Below are 17,354 nucleotides of genomic sequence, written 5' to 3' on the forward strand. Positions count from 1 at the left end.
TATTTTTGTATAAGTATTTTTACTTATTATCTCTTTGGGGGACAAACCCAGCAGTGGTATTGCTGTAGCAAAAGGGTATGTATTCTTTTAAAGCACTTTGCATATAATTCCAAATTGCCTTCCAGAAAGCCTGGATTAATTCACAATTCCACCAGCAATGCATTAGTGTCCCAATTTTGCCATATCCCCTCCAACATTTATTATTTTTCTTTACTGTCATATTGGCCAATTTGATAAGTGTGAGGTGGTCCTCAGAATTGTTTTGATTTGCATTTCTCTTAATTATGAGAGATTTTAGAACACTTTTTCATGTACTTTAATGATAATTTTGATTTCTTTATTTGAAAACTGCCTGTTCATATTCCTTGACCATTGGTCAATTGAGGAATGGCTTGATTCTTTTATACAATTGACTTAGTTCCTTATAAATCTAAGAAATGAGGCCTTTGTCAGAGGTTTTTGTTATAAAAAATTTTTCCCAGTTTGTTGCTTCCCTTCTAATTTTGGTTGGCCTTTCTATTTGGGAATGTCACCCCTGGGCAAAGTATCCTTCTCAGCATGCTGTGTTTCTTTGACTTGAAACTAGTTAGTGAGCATACTTCATGAATTTGCGTTGTCATCCTTATGCAGGGGCCATGCTAATCTTCTCTGTATCATTCCAATTTTAGTATATATGCTACTGAAGCAAGAACTCTTCTACTTTTTTTTAAAATGTCTTTGACTTTGTTTTAATATTTCTTGTTTCTTAGAATCATTGACTTGTATTTGGTCCGTTTTAATTTTCAGGAAGTGTGTTGCTTAGGTATGATTTGTACCTCTTATATCAGGTAATTGCCTTTTCAGTTTTTTCTTTCATAGCTCTCATTTCTTTTCCAGTTTTTTTTCTATAAGCTCTCTCATTTCACTTATGAAGACATTAATTTAAAACTTTTTCCTTTTAATTCTTCATCTTTCCCAGGAATTCTATTTGAACTTAGACATAAGCTTTTTTTCCTCTGAGGTTTTGTTTATAGATGTTCTGGCATCATTCTCTTCTGAGTTTGCATCTTTTAGCTTCCCTGACAGCATAATTGCTTTTTTTTTTTTTTTAAACGCTTAACTTCTGTGTATTGACTTATAGGTGGAAGAGTGGTAAGGGTAGGCAATGGGGGTCAAGTGACTTGCCCAAGGTCACACAGCTGGGAAGTGTCTGAGGCCGGATTTGAACCTAGGACCTCCCGTCTCTAGGCCTGGCTCTCAATCCACTGAGCTACCCAGCTGCCCCCATAATTGCTTTTTAATGATGAATTTCTTTTTCTTTTTGCTCATTCTTTCTGCTTATTTCTTGACTTTAGACTTGATATTGTATTAGGCCCTGGTGCACTTTTGGAGGGATTTTTTTGATTTGATCCTGTTGCTGCTGTCTTGAACTATTGAACCAACGTTACTCCAAGATCTTGAGAACAGACTGAGGACCTGCTACTTTTCATGCTCTTGGGGTGGTTTATTATCTAGGACAAAATATTAATTCCCCTCTTTCCCTCCTCACAAACTGAGGTTTGGGTTCAAGCAACAGTGGAACCCTGCTGATCTCAGGTCACTATCAACCAAGTAGAAAACTTTGTTCAAAGTGATACAATTGTAGGTTCCTCTTCTGTTTGGTTATTCCTTGGTTATTTTTCTGTTGGTTGAACTAGATGCTGAACAGACCCTGCTCTGTTCTTGGGGGCCTCGATCTTCTCCATTGCTACTTGATTCTAAAGTTTCTCCTTTTGGGCCTTTCTATTTGGGAATGTCACCCCTGGGCAAAGTATCCTTCTCAGCATGCTGTGTTTCTTTGACTTGAAACTAGTTAGTGATCAACAAAGCTACTAACTTCATTTCCCACCTGGCTGTCCTCTTAAAACTCTTTTGGACTTATTTGAACTTCTTCAGTCCCTAAGGGGGTTGTCTTTTTTCCCCACCACCACTTTTCAGCTTTCTTTTCTGTTTTATGATTATAAACTCCTCATGGGCAGAGACTTTTCTTTTCTAGAATGTTTGTAATCCTCAGCAATTAGCACAGTGCCTGGCACATCATAGGTGCTTAATAAACGTTTATTGATTGAGAAGTTAGTACCATTTCCCAAAACACTGAGTCTAGTGGTGCATGAGTATAGAGATCTCTTCTTCTTGACTTGATGCCCAATCTTTACCTAGAAATTTAAATGCTGTGAGCACAATATGCTCTTGTCGTGACCTTGTTTCTGGTGCCAGTTTCTCTGGACTTCTTTGTCTTGTTATGCTGACCTGGGCTAGATAAATGATACACTGTGTTTTTTCTGTATTTCAACACCAAGATTTGGTCTGGTCCTTTTTTCTAGGTCTGTTTGAAGAAGTTTGGTCAAGGAAAGCTCAGTTATACTATTTACTGCTACTCTGCCATTTTGCCCCCTGCCCTGCATTTTTCTTGATGGCTTTAGATTGTTGAGGTTTTGTGGGAATGGATAGAAAAATGTTCCTGTTATCTTTTAATTTACTCATTCTCATACTGTGAAAATTTGCCATTTGAAAATATGACTGATAAGTCAGATATGTACCACTTCGATTTTTGGTGTGTATATTTCCAAAGCATGAAAAAAGAATTTATTGAGGGATAAGGTTTAACTCATTTTAGAAGTGGTAGATTGTAACATTAAGAGAACTCAGTCTTGTTAATCCAGAATATTTGTTCGTGATATTCAAAATTTTTAGAATATTGTTATTGATATTTTTTAGGTTATTTCCAAAAGTTACATTTTTGATAACTTTTAATAGTTTTAACTAAAGTGACATAAGAGACAAGGGATTGATTTTACAGGAATTGTGATTCAAGAAATTGTTTTTTTTCATGTAATTTGCATATATTATAAATCAGACTTTTTACTTGAAAATTGAATCTCCAAATTGCAAATATTTCTCTTTAGGATATTTGAACTGCATAATAATCCTTCCTCTGATTATGTTTCATTTGTGACTGAGTGTATTTTGCCACACATATTGATAAACCAACTGCCTTGAATTTCTTTTCTTATTTTCTCAGGTTAACATTAGCTGAATACCATGAACAAGAGGAAATCTTTAAACTCAGACTAGGTCATCTTAAAAAGGTAAGAATTTTCTTAGAGGCACAGCTTTGGATGATGGTTCAGTAGATAGAAAGCTGGGCCTAGAGATGGGAGGTCCTAGGTTCAAATTTAGCCTTAGTCACTTCCTGGCTGTGTGGTCCTAGGCAAGTCACTTGACCCCAGTTGTCTATTCCTTACTGTTCTCCTGCTTAGAACTGATACTTAGTGATTCTAAGACAGAAGCAAAGGGTTTTTAAAAAAAATATCTTGTACTATGTTTTCCATTAAGTAGTTTCTCAGAGCAGCAAAGATATTATTTTAGAAGCTCCAAAAATGCCTTCTCTCCCTTTTATTTTCTGAGTTCGTCTTAGTCTTTGAGTTTACCATCCTGAGTCCCATTTGAGAACTAATCTAAAGTTAGTGATTGTTAGGAAATAAGTCTTAATGTAAACTAGACATCGCCATTAGGGTTCTATAAGGTAAAAAACCAAGTTAATTCAGTCAAAGCACACTGGATTTAAAATTTTATCATTGTTTCTAAATGTAGCAGCATTCTTTTCCTTCTTCAGCACCTAAGAATAGAAAATGAGTTTTATAACATTCCCTGAATATACTATATTCTGTGTGCTTATTCTACTGATTACTTATGTGGGTATTTAGGAAATAATAATTACATCTAGTATCTAACTGTTCCTATGGCCTTTAAAATAGTTTGCTTATGGTGTCTGCTGTTACTTTTAATGAAGGTTAGTTTCTAACTTCATATTTTAGTTCTCAGTTTTTTGCCTTTGGATAGAAGTGACATCAAATAAGGTGCTAAGCCTAATCTATTGACTAAATTTCTATTCTTAGTGTGCCCAGATTTTTTCCCCTAGGCATTTAGGCTGGCTTATTAAACAGTTCTTTGTGCCAACCAGATTGTTGTCCGATATATAATGAATGAAATAATTATCTGCAGCTGCTTTTTTAAAAAAGGCTATGAAAACCAAGGTACTTAATATTTCCTTTTAATTTCATTTCAGGAAGAAGCAGAGATCCAGGCAGAGCTGGAAAGGCTAGAGAGAGTTAGAAATCTACATATCAGGGAATTAAAAAGGATACATAATGAAGATAATTCACAGTAAGCACTTTTTAGGAACGCTTTTTACATACGCTGTCATTGATTTGGATTGTCCGAAATGATGTTTGCCACTGGCTTTGATTACATTTTAAAAGAGCTACTGATACATAATAAATTGTAATATCTACATATTTACTTATGGTTTAGGAGAACATCTTTGCTAATAAACATAGAAAGTTAAATATTTAAATTCATTTAGAGAATAACTTGGGTCATGAGCAACTGTTCAGAAGCAGCTTACTTTGGCAAAAAGAGCACTCAACTAGCTATCAGGAGACCTGAGTATGTGCCTGAGCTATGCTCCTGAGTTGATTTCTTGGCCTTCGCTTTCCTTAGAGTATAGAGCTAGGATCATAGGACTAGCAAAGGTGACCTCAGAGGCCAAAGAGGTTTGATGACTCAAAGTCATGTTAGTAGTTAAAGTATTGGGGATGGAATTTAAGTCCTTTGACTCGAGTCAGTGGTACCATGCTGCTTTCCTGATGTGCAAAATCCCTTTATCTCAGCCCTAAGTTTCTGTGGTTCTATAAACAGAGTAAAAGTGCCAATGAGTACATAGCACACAAATATCATTGTTAGTAAACACTTAGCTTTCCTCACATAGCAACATGAGACCCTAGATTGGCAAGGAATGTTGGTTTGATAGAATTAAGTAGCTTTTACTTAACATTTTTTCCTTTCTCGTATTTCTTTTTTTCTGATTCTTTCTGATTTCTGATGTAACATGCGTTTTATGACAATTCCCGGTTTGTACATCTTTACTTTACTAGGGAACCAGATAATTTTTTAATTAGATATTTGGGGCAATCCACTTTTGTGAGATTAAAATTTAATATCCAGATACTCCAAGTATTATATTTTATAAAGTTTATTAATAATAACTTGAAGTAAAAGAAAATAAAAAGACAAAAGTAAAAGCCTGAGTAAAGCCAGCTTTCCTGGCCACACACATGGGAAAAGAGAGCAAGGGGCCGAGTTACACCAAACTTGAAGTAAAAGAAAATAAAAAGACAAAAGTAAAAACCTGAGGGGGCAGCTGGGTAGCTCAGTGGATTGAGAGCCAGGCCTAGAGACAGGAGGTCCTGGGTTCAAATCCGGCCTCAGACACTTCCCAGCTGTGTGACCTTGGGCAAATCACTTGACCCCCATTGCCTACCCTTACCAATCTTCCACCTATAAGTCAATACACAGAAATTAAGGGTTTAAAATTAAAATTAAAATTAAAAAAAAAAAAAAAAAAAAAAAGCCTGAGTAAAGCCAGCTTTCCCAGCCACACATGTGGGAAAAGAGAGCAAGAGGCCAAGTTACACCAAACTTATAATGTTACATAAAGATGCTACATGCACGAAGGGAAAAGGATTCTGGGAGATGAAGTCCAAGGGTTCAAGATTTTCTAATTACACAGTTTTCAAGTGTTCCAAGGGTAAAAATGTGCAAGCGGAAGGTTTTCTTGTTTTCTCTTTGCTAGTGGTTCCTTAATTCTTTTATAAGACAGATTTTTTTTTAAAGCACAGTTTTAATAGAATTCCATGTGTAATAGAAAATAATTACTGTTGTTTATATAGTGCTTTAAGAAAGATTCACAGAGTGCTTTATTTAAAATGTAGTTTCATTGACAACCCTTTTAATCACAGAAATTTCTAAAAGCTTCTCTTTTGAACTATTCTAAGGGATAGTATGTAGGGTTTGCTAGACCTTTGAATTGTAATTTGTTAAATGAGTTTTGGGTTAAATATTAAGGTACTGTTAAAAGATATAATATTCACTACCTCTTTTGTATTTTTTTTTTGAGAATTTTGCCAAGCAAGGAGATTATAAAGTTCTTACTCTCAAGAAGTAACAGTCTTTTAATTTTTGTAGATTTAAAGATCATCCAACGCTAAATGACAGATACTTGTTGTTACATCTATTGGGTAGAGGAGGTTTCAGTGAAGTTTACAAGGTAAGTAGCAGAAACTTGACTACTATATCTAGTGGGTAAACTAAAATTAAATAAATGTCCTACCTACTTGGGAAAATTTTCAGTGCTTCACAAATGCTTTTTGAATTCCTTTATTTCTAGCAACTGTAGTTAATGTTTTTTGTGATGATACATATTCATGATCCTTAGCTATATGGAAGGGCTTGATGTGGAGTATGGGAAGCACCCATACATACTCAAGAACTTATTGAGTCTTAAAATAGTTAATTTGATATTTACATTATCAGTAGATAGAACCTACATTTAACCCAACTAAGTAAAGTTTTATTTTGGTTTTAAATTGTTCTGCAAATGAGGATGAATATATTCAGGTGAACAACTAAAAAGAAGGAAATTTAAAATACTCTTATTACCCTGTAATATAGTATAATCACACACACACACACACACACACACACACACAATAGTATGACATAGGCTTCATTTAAGTCAGTATAAAGGTTTCAAAATAGGTTTTTTTAAAAAGCACTTGTACCGTTTGATTAGAAATTTGTTTAGGGTTACCACCTTCATTTCCTCCCTGTATTACATTTAAAATACATCAGCATAAGATGAAATACATTGCATATTTGCAGTTTTTGTCTATTGGGACATTGACAAGAGCCATTAAAAGTTAAAAGGTGGTATCAATGTTTTTATAGGCTGTTAGTAGGTGGTACAGATAGTGTAAAAAGATGGGGGCACCAGGGATGTAAATGTGTCCTAATGGTTTGTGGGTACACACACTGGGTTGAAGGAGAGACAGGACCAAGCAGGATAGGGAGACTAAGAATCAAAAATGGCAGTTGGCCCCAACTGTCACACTGCTCACCCTAGGCCAGGGTCTTTGGAACCAGCAGGCAAGGTAAAGGATTTTTAACAGTTTTAATTATGATTTACTTATAAAAGTGGGATAGGGGATTCTACACTTAAAAACCTAAAGGGCAATTCACAGGGGGCAAGGGGAGGATTTGTCTACTCTAATTCTAGTTGACCTAGCTAGGGAGGGCCCAAAGGAATGCCAAAAGCCAAGGTGGTCCAAGGTATCCAAGTAGAGAGAGTGTGCTTGAGATGCTGTCCACCAGATCCCAAACCCCTCCTCCACTTGGTGCAGCTCTGCAGGTCTGCAGATCTTGTCCACTTGTTGAAAGCCACCACCACTCAGGATCCCAGGGAATCAGGATACAGGTCTGAGATCTCCCAGGGCTAGCAACAGTTTGTGCCAACCACTAATTGAGTCTCTCTCAGAGCACAAGCAACTTCCTGCTCCTTCATTCTATCTTGGAATGCTCCAGTCCTTCCTGCTAGGTCCATATAAACTATATGTAACTAATCTTCCTCACAACAGATCCCCCTTTGCACAAAGCCAAAATTAACAAAATTTTGGTATTTGTGCACTACAAACTAAACTAAAATTCTAACCCAAAATAACAAACAACCTACACTAACTCTATTCTATCTAACACTATCCTACTCTACCCTACACTATGGATTTCAACAAGGAAAGGTAAAAGGATAAATACATTGAATAGTTACATAGTTCAAAGCATAAAGCAATAAGTAACAATGTAAAATTTCCAACAAAATCAACAAAATAAACAGCAAATATGAAATATCAATACAAAAGTCAAAACAAACATCAAACATAACTCCTAATACAGAAATATCCTACCAACTAATAAATGCGAACCATTTTGGAAAATACATTTTAATACAACATTGCATAAGTCTTTACATCAAAATTAAACAAAACATCAAATTCCCTTATGCAAATTACATTTGAATGTTTGCAACTCAATTATATCAAAGTATTCACAGAATTTTCATTTACACACATATACATGATACATACAATATATACAGGCATGATATACATATATACATGTGCACACCCTTTACATATATTCAATACTTACACTATAGTACAATTTATAATATACACACACTATTTACACAACTATTTACATTATTTGTGATATGTGATCTGTAATATGTTATATGTTAAATATGTTAAATTAAGAGCTACTATCCAATGTACTGAATCTGGTGATATTTCTTTGCATCTCCCAGAGGAATCTTTGAAGGCCTTTCCATTGCTTTTCTTAGATTCCAGCAGTACAGAGGATGACTTGGGTACTATCTATCCAATACCTGAGGATATACCTAAGGACTTGTGGTCAAAATTATCTACGGATGTTGGGTTGCTAAAATCAGCTACTCCAGTCAGGGTGAGGACAAAGGAAGGACCAGTTCCTTGTGTGCCTCGGTATCCCTTGACTAAGGAGGCAATAGATGGTATTCGTCTGATTATTGAATCCCTAATCCAACAAGGGATAATAATACCAGTACTTCTGTGACCCTCACAGTTTCTTATTTTGAGAAAAATCATTATGTCGAACACAAATTTACAAAACAGAGCAATGAATTGTTATTCATACTTGACAAGGATTATTGTAGGATGCCTTACTTGTAGGAGAGAGAACTTGTGCAGGTGATTTCAGATTACCAAACCATGATTTCCAGGATCTTGTCTGTCAAGTTAATGAGAAGTCACATGGACTTGCCACTTCATGATAATTAAAACCTAATTAATTCTCACTTCATCAATAGGATCATTTGTTGGTAGAAGCATGCCTTCCCTATTTTAGCAGTTCTAGAGAAGAGCCATTGTGCTAATCACTCCTCTATAATGTTTGAGTCAAAATTCATATATAGTTTAAGGGTTTTAAAGAGACTTCTCTAAGTCTATATTTTAATGATGTGATTTCAAGGAATAGAGCTAAAGAATAGAGTTGATTCTGACTCCTTTCTCTCCTATCTCTACCCTCAGTACAGTGTAAGCTTAAAAATTAATATGTAATATCTCCAAGTATTATATTTAATAAGATTTATTAATAATAATTTGAAGTAAACAGAATAAAAAGACAAAAGTGAAAACCTGAGTAAAGCCAGCTTTCCCAGCTGTGCACACAAGAAAAAGAGAGTGAGAGGGCAGGATTATTGCACTTATTTACAATACGTAAGGACTCTATGTGGACGATGGGAAAAGGAATTTTGGGACGAGAAAAAGAATTCTGGGAGATGGAGTCCAATGGTTTAAGATTTCTAATTACACAATGCTGAGAGAAAGAACATTTAATGATTGAATATTCTATTCTAGAAGGAAATTTGTTGCCCAATGGCCAATATTTTTCATTACCCAGCTTCCCAAGAGTGATATAGGAATAACTATTGGATGTAAGGATTAAATTTTAGTGATTTGACTGAAATATATGAAGATTATAAATAATAGTGGTGGTTGCTGATTCAAAGTATTATTGCTCAAAGTTGAAATGACTTTAATAGTTTTTATTTACAAAAGAGGTGAAAAGAATGAAAGCAGAGAAATACAAAAGGGTAGAAAAGACATTAACCTATCTAACTAAATATTGCTCTGGTGCTTGACTCAGCCAGGACTTGTTGACCTTCATCCAGAATTAAACTCTTTCTCCAGAAGACAGGAAGGGAAAGCCAGTTTTCCACTCACCCATGTTCCCTCTTAAGAGTCAGGTCAAGATGATGACTTGAGCTGAAGGTGTCTCTTGAGGTGGACTTTCTTCCTTAAGCCAACTTTCTTTTTGAAGCTGACTTCTTTCTTGAAGCCAAGCTTCTCTTGAAGCTGACCTCCCCAGCCCCAGAAATTCAGGGCCTTTTATAATGGCTTCATGTCCCTTCCCTTCTTCACAAGGGCCAATCACAGCTTCCAAATTGCCCAGCACTGCCCAGGGAGGGCAGTGTCTGTGGGATCCACTTCTCACCTTCTGGAAGTCTGAATTCTCATCAAAAGGGTTCATAGTTTCCTGGCTGGTGTGAATTCTCTAAGTGGTATTCAAGCTCTTACACCTAGTTCAAACTTGTGTTGATTCAATCAAATGGCAGACAAAGGAGAGTTAATCCTGTCTTCACAATCTAGTGAGGTAAAGTGGTTGTACTTAAGTTATTGTTAACCAAAATGTTAACTCTAACTTGGCTGAGAGAATAAAGGATTCCATTTTTACAAGTGTAAACTCAGAATAGACAAAGAAAACAAAGAATTCCCTTTTTACAGGAATCATTTGACATCCCATAGGATTAGGGAAGATGTCTCTAAAAATGAAGTTACTTTGCAGCCCAGGATATAAATTATTTAGCAATAGCCATTTGGTTATGAATTGTTCTTTTGTGACTTATGCCTATGCTTGTGTTTCTAGATCATTTGATGCTCTTGTGTTTGGATATTTTTGAATTATTAGATTATAAATTTCAAATAGTTGATGACTCTTCTGAAATAAATGGGTATTATAATGAGGTGCCATCTGCTGTCAGATTCATTTAAATATTTTGAACCTTTAATTATATTCATTTGAAAAACAAGAGCTTCTAGTTAGTTTCTGATACCCGTATTGTTTGTTTGAACTTCTCCACCAGAATATGACCTAAATTTCCTTCTCTTTGTAGGCATTTGATTTAACAGAACAGAGATATGTAGCTGTGAAAATTCATCAGTTAAATAAAAATTGGAGAGATGAAAAAAAAGAGAATTACCACAAGTAAGTGAACCTTATAGGAAAAGATTTTTTTCCCTAAGTAATTCCATGATCAGAAGCTCCAATTAGTCAGCAGGCATTACCTACTATATACCAGGCACTGTGCTAAGCTCTGGCGGTATAAAAGCAAAAAACTAATCCTGCTGTCACGGAGCTCACACTCTAATGGAGAACCCAACATGTAAATAATTTTATACATTCAAGATATATTCAGAGCAGATGGGAGGTACTGGAGGAGCTTGTTGTTCAAAGGCAGGTAAATGAGACTTAAGAAGTTTATTGAGGAAGAGGTTATATAGAGAAGCTATCTGATAGGAGCTCTCCCTTTAACACCATGAAAGTAATGAGTTTGGAGCAACTGATTACTATAGTTGTCCATGACCTTGTGATTCTGAATATTCACACAAAATATAGTGGACAATACTTTATGCTGGTCACTTTGTGAAGGTTTATATCCTGCTTGACTTTCTATTTTCTCCTTGGAAGGAAGTAAACCACACTAAAATGGGAGGAGAAATGGGAAGGAGAGTGTTAAATTTATCTTTTCAAGTTGGCCTTTATATAGTAAAGCTTTTGATTCTTTGTTCCCACAGTGTTGGGTTCTGGCTATTTTGTCTTTCCTCATACAAAGTTTGAGATGTTGTAAATTAAGGACTCATTTGTAGTTAGATTGTTGTTAGATTGCCTGTCAAGTTTAATGTTTGTTCCATTTTGGTGGTGTATTAAGCTAAATAATTGATGACAATAGGTGCTGAACTAACTAACAGAAAGTCCCCTTTGACAGGTAAGGTTTTTTCTATAAACAGTTCTGCTTTTCAGTGGCAGAGTACTAGAAAAATAGTGCTGATATTAGAAGGAAACCTATGGGGACGTCAGAGTACTTGTGTCGCTACACTTAACTTTGGTGCACAAACTCTTTAAAATAACTCATGGTTAATACTTGTTCATTAGCTCTTTGGAAACTTGACTCCTCTTAGAGCCCAGCCACCACCACTATGGAAAATAGTGTTTTAAGCTTATAGAATTCCTATAGCCCTAGGGTAATTAGGATTCCTCCTTCTTTATGTCCTACTTAAATGCATCCAACCTCCAGCTTGTCCTAGAATTTCTAGGCAGATGTAGTCTTGGTAATTCTGATGAGCTATTCCATAGAAAGAACATGCCAAATAAATAAAATAAAGTATATTTTACTGACTAAATATGTATTTAGCAATGGATGCTAAGAACATCAGAGACAAGAACCATGTATTCTTCTGACTAATTATGAGTGAGGCCACATACCATTCTGAGTATCCAAGAGACTTTTAGGATTCCACATTCCCTGAGGATATCAGGGTAGATTATTATTGATGTCTACCCATAGAAAATACCTAACTGATTCATTTTTTCTTTTGTATTCCTTGGATGTTGATTCCTTGGATATCATACCAAATTCATTCTCAGTAAGTTGACTCTGGAACCCAACCTTGGTATAGCCTTAAAGGGTATAACTTTGTTCTCTTTTCTCAGAGTTTGATCAAAGAAAATCTCAATATTGAGACCTATAGCATCTTGCAAGTAAAGATACTGGGGGAAATAAGTATAACTGTTCCTCTTAGCTCTTGGAATTACCAAAGGATGGAGCAACAAGCTTCTTGAGTCAGGCTCTTCAAATAAAAATTTCTGTTCTTTTATTCCTTTTGAGTAAATCTTTTTACTCCAGTTTGTAATTAGGAGGGAAAGTATCCAAGTGGTAGGGCCACTTGGGTATTCTTATTCCCAGTTAGTTAGGCATAGCCAAGGAAGGAGGAGACCTTGGGAAATATAGGATCATGAGAAGCTTATGTCAGAATGTTTTGATCCCTGTTATACAATACATGCTTGAATAAACTTGGTGATTTTTCTGAAATATTACTTTCCTATCTTTCTTAAGAACATTGTTCTTTGAACATATAATTCTTCAGGTAATCCTCATGAATCCAAAATTATAATACTGTACAAATTGCCATAAACTGCCTTGAAGTTCTAAAGGAGATCCATATTGAGCATTTTACCATAGTCTCTATAAAATGCTTAATTTTAAAAATAACTCCTAATTGTAAAGTAAAATGCCTTTCTTGATAATTGCATAAAGTGTATTATAATAAAATTGTCATCTGATGAGAAAAAAATTATAAAATTTTTTTTAAATGATTCATATATAATGGGGGGGTTATTGACTCATTTTATATGGTGTAGGCTTTGAATTATTTTTCCCTAATTCCCTAAAATTCTCTAATTTATAAAGTCATTCTTATTTTCTAATGCTTTTTGTACTAGAGTAATAGATTTATAAAATATCTGACCCAAATGGGGTAACATTGAGCATAGAAATTTGAAGCTTGGGATTAGAAGGTAGAGGAGAAAGGTAAAAGCCAATAGAAACATTTCAGGAGAGTTGGATTAGCATTTGCCCTGAGAATTAATTTTTTTTAGATAATTATTAAAATAAATTTAGAATTAGGAATGTAGAAAAAAGCAGTTATTTACAGATTGCTATCCAGAATATACTCCAAAAATAGCTTTAAAAAACTTTATAGTAGAGATTTGTAAGTAAAAGTATGGTCAATGCATCTCAATCAAGATGTGACTTATAAATAAAATCAGTTGTTGTGAGAATCTAAACATATTTCCCCTTACAGGTAGAGAATAAAGCAAAATTTAAAAATAGCGGAATGTTGTCAGCCAACTTACCTTGATACTTAATTTTTGGGTCAAAGATTCAAAGACAGAAACATAATTGAGAGTAGCAAAGTTCTTAGGTTTGACTGGCATGTAGACTAACTAAGCAATGCAGTTATGCCTGCATCTAAGGTTATTTTCAAACAATGCAGAACATCTTGAAGCAGGACTTCTAAGAATAGTTTGATATGCTACCAAACACATGTCTCCTTTAGCAAAGTAACAAAGATTTTTGTGCCATTACCTCTGAATCTTTTCTCCTTGTTTATTCCATATGAAATTTACTTCTGTTTAGAAATATTGCTACCAAATCAAGAGATATACTTACATGTAAAATTCCTCTTTTTAGCAAACTTTAATTTTTAGTCCTTGAGGCTAAGAAAAGATATCAGAAACTTTTGCAACTACTTGAAGGGACATTTCAGAAAACCAGCCTGATTTAGACAAAATTCCATGTGGCAGACAATCATACTAAAGTCTCTTTGGGGAGACTATCTCTTTTCTCTTCCTTCTCTCTGTGTCTGAATCTTAGGAATAGGAACCAGATAAAGGCAGAGGATTAAAGAGAACAGATGCAGACAGAAGGGGCTAAATGAGTGCTTTTCATTGTTGTTGTTTTAGTTGGTTTGGTGATATGTTTACAGAATAGCCATGAAATAAAAGCAAAGAAACTTGTTAATTCTCTGTTTCATTTGTAGGCATGCATGTAGGGAATACCGAATTCACAAAGAACTGGATCATCCTCGGATAGTTAAGCTATATGACTACTTTTCACTGGATACTGACTCGTAAGTACTATCTCAGATATCTAGACAGTTTCCATGGTTTCTTAGGAATATGCTACAGACATTTCTAGAGTTGAAGTTCAGGCCTAGGAAGACTATTACAACTCAGTAACCCTAAAAGAGCACTGAACCTATTTGTATATGGGGAAGTGTTTCCTTACTAATGAACTCCATGCCTTTGGGCCCTCCCCAAAAAAAGTGCTAGTGAATATATGTTGGCATTGGCCATCTTATTAAGCTCAACCCTAAAAACCCTGAAGAAACTCTTAATACTTTTCTTTCTTTCTTTCTTTTTTTTACTTTCTTTCTTTCTTTTTTTTTTTTAAACCCTTGTACTTCGGTGTATTGTCTCATAGGTGGAAGATTGGTAAGGGTGGGCAATGGGGGTCAAGTGACTTGCCCAGGGTCACACAGCTGGGAAGTGTCTGAGGCCGGATTTGAACCTAGGACCTCCTGTCTCTAGGCCTGGCTCTCAATCCACTGAGCTACCCAGCTGCCCCTTTTACTTTCTTTTTTATAAAAACCTTTGCCATACATCTTAGAATCAATACTGTGTTTTGTTTCCAGGGTAGCAATAAGAGCTAGGCAATAGGGGTTAAGTGACTTAATACCGAGTATTGGTTTCAAGGCAAATAGAGTGTTATAGCCTAGGCAACTATGGTTAAGTGACTTGCCTAGGGTCACACAGCTAGGAAGTGTCAGGCCAGGTTTGAATCCAGGACCTCACACCTTTAGGCCTGACTCTCAAACCACTGAGCCACCTAGCAGCCTCCAACCCACTATCTTAAGGTAGCCTCTCCCATTTTTGTAAGGTTCCAGTTCTAAGGAAGTTGTTTTTTACATCAAGCCAAAATTTGCCTCTCTGGAACATTAATCTACTGGTCTTAGTTCTACTCTCTAGATTCTAACTGAACAAATCTTATCACTGTTCCATGTAACATCACTTTTGACTATGTGAAGGCAGTTATTCTGTGTTTCCTTTTTCTTTCTTCCCCAATAAACATTTCTAGTTCCTTCAACTGCTACTCTTATGACATATTGAAAGCCGATTACCATACAGCTAGACACCCCCCAGGTTATCCATCTCTGGACTTTGGTGCCCAGAATTAAAAACAGTACTCCATATGAAATCTGGCAAAGAATAAAATGGAACTGTCCTTCCTATTCTTAGAAGTTATGTTTCTCTCAATGTAGTGCAAAAACACATTAGCTTTCTGGCCTATCAGTTCATACTTTCACTAATATTGAGCTTACAGTCTACTAAAACCATTAGAAATTTTTCAGAGCAACTGCTTTCTAACCAACTCCCCAACCTCATCTTGTGCTGGTAAAGCTGATTTTTTTTTTTTTTTTTTTTTTTTTTTTTGGTCATCAAGTATTAACCTTTATGTTTTATTAGATTCTTTTTTGGAGAAGGCTGTATCCAGTATATTAGCTATTCCTCCCAGCTTTGTGTTATCTACAAATGTGATGAGTATGCTGTCATTGATAAAAAATATTATACAGCACAAGTCCAGGCAAAGATCCCTGAGGATCTAACTTAAAAAAAATACTAAACTATAAATGACTGAGTCTAGCCATCTAACCAATTCTGAGTCTATCTAATTGTGTTATTATACAGTGACTATCTCACTATCTTCTCCACAAAAATAGTATGGGGTATTTTTTCAAAAGCTTTGCTAAAATATAGATAAACTATATACATCACATTCCTCTCGCCTATTAGTTTAATAATCCTGTCTACCAAAGGAAATAAAGAGGATAGAGAGCCAGGCCTGGAGACAGGAGGTCCTAAGTTCAGACCTGGCCTGACACTTAAGCATAGTTGCCTAACCTACACCTCTCTTCTTGCATTGGAACCAATACTCAGTATTAATTCTGAGATCAGAAGGTAAAGATTAAAAAAATTTAAAAAAGGGAAATTAGTTTTGTGTTAGCATGACCTCTTCTTCTAGAAGTCAGTGCTTTTCTCAGTTCCATTCTTTGTGACTTCAGTGTTTGATGTTCATCAAGAGGCCTTTTTTGATTCTTTCATTTGTTAATGACCCCGAAGGTCTACTTTCCGTCTACCCCAGTCCCATACTTTATATTTCCTTTTCCCTATTATAGAATGTAATCTCTTTAAGGACAGAATCTGTCTCACTTCTTTATCTATATCTTTGTTGCCTAGCCTATAGTAGGTGCTTAATGTGTGATGGATAGGCTGTGATATAGAAAAATAATAGTAATAATTGAAATAATATTTTAGAATTTATATACATTATCTTATTTTATCTTTGTAATAACCAAATGAAATACTTTTGAATATTAATATACTGAATCTTTAACTGTTCACAGTCTAGCACTAGCCATGTCCAGTCCGATTTTTAAAAATAGCTAGATACCCCCCAGGTTATGTATGTAAGTCCATTTTAGGTTGATTTGTTGTAGGCAGCTAGATGCCAGGTATTCTAGGAGTTGTCTAAAATAATTAGACATTGTGTTTGAAGGTATGTATTCATTGAAATGAAAAATTCCTAAGACTTGATTGTGCCATGTTAGAAACATCAATAAGACATGTTTTTCATATATTGTGCTGAAATTCTGTTTCTACTTGTTGACTGGTTGTTTTAGTCATAGATTCATAGGTTGTTAGAAATAACAGGGATTTAGAGTTCATATACTCTTTATTCTCAACACCTCATTTTATAAACTGGGAAACTGAGACCCAGGGAGGTGACTTACTGAAAATCACATAGTTGTGTTATTGATTGAACTGGGACTACCACCTAGGTTACCTAACTCCTAATTCTTTTCCTCTTAATCACATTCATTCTTTCAATGCTATTAAAAAAATAAAAATCAGATTCTTCTAAGCAGTGAAAAATACATGTACTTCCACACATTTATGCTTTGTAATTTTTGCATCTGTGAAAGGACCTCTTCTAAATAATGTCTTATTTATAGTCATTAAAATTCTTGAGTCCAGAGAATGTAATCATTTCTCAACTCAGTTCTGAAGAGGTACCCCTAAGCCAAAATTTTAGCAGAGAAATCCTCAGAACTGATTCTGAGCCCAGAGTCTTGGATTGGGGACATTCTTAGCTTGGAGATTCTATAAGTTGGTCTTCCTATAAATGAATAGATTGGCTTGTGGTTTGTGATGAGCAAAGAAATAGA

At 35.2% G+C, this 17,354-nt stretch overlaps 1 protein-coding gene and 1 non-coding gene across 3 annotated transcripts in view; one reads left to right on the forward strand and one right to left on the reverse strand.

Annotated features, from left to right (window-relative positions):
• TLK2 (tousled like kinase 2) overlaps positions 1 to 17,354 on the forward strand; it is a 153,861-nt gene that overhangs the window by 119,352 nt on the left and 17,155 nt on the right. For both annotated transcript variants that reach the window (XM_044674187.1, XM_044674188.1), the window contains 5 exons: positions 3,041 to 3,107; positions 4,088 to 4,185; positions 6,046 to 6,127; positions 10,622 to 10,713; positions 14,109 to 14,198. In XM_044674187.1, the coding sequence (XP_044530122.1) occupies positions 3,041 to 3,107; positions 4,088 to 4,185; positions 6,046 to 6,127; positions 10,622 to 10,713; positions 14,109 to 14,198 (429 nt within the window). The remainder of the gene's footprint in view (positions 1 to 3,040; positions 3,108 to 4,087; positions 4,186 to 6,045; positions 6,128 to 10,621; positions 10,714 to 14,108; positions 14,199 to 17,354) is intronic.
• Positions 585 to 688, reverse strand: LOC123248103. Its single transcript, XR_006506206.1, has one exon. It is a non-coding gene; the product is annotated as a U6 spliceosomal RNA (small nuclear RNA).

Source organism: Gracilinanus agilis, chromosome 4 (assembly GCF_016433145.1).
Source record: "Gracilinanus agilis isolate LMUSP501 chromosome 4, AgileGrace, whole genome shotgun sequence".
Classification (NCBI taxonomy): domain Eukaryota; kingdom Metazoa; phylum Chordata; class Mammalia; order Didelphimorphia; family Didelphidae; genus Gracilinanus; species Gracilinanus agilis.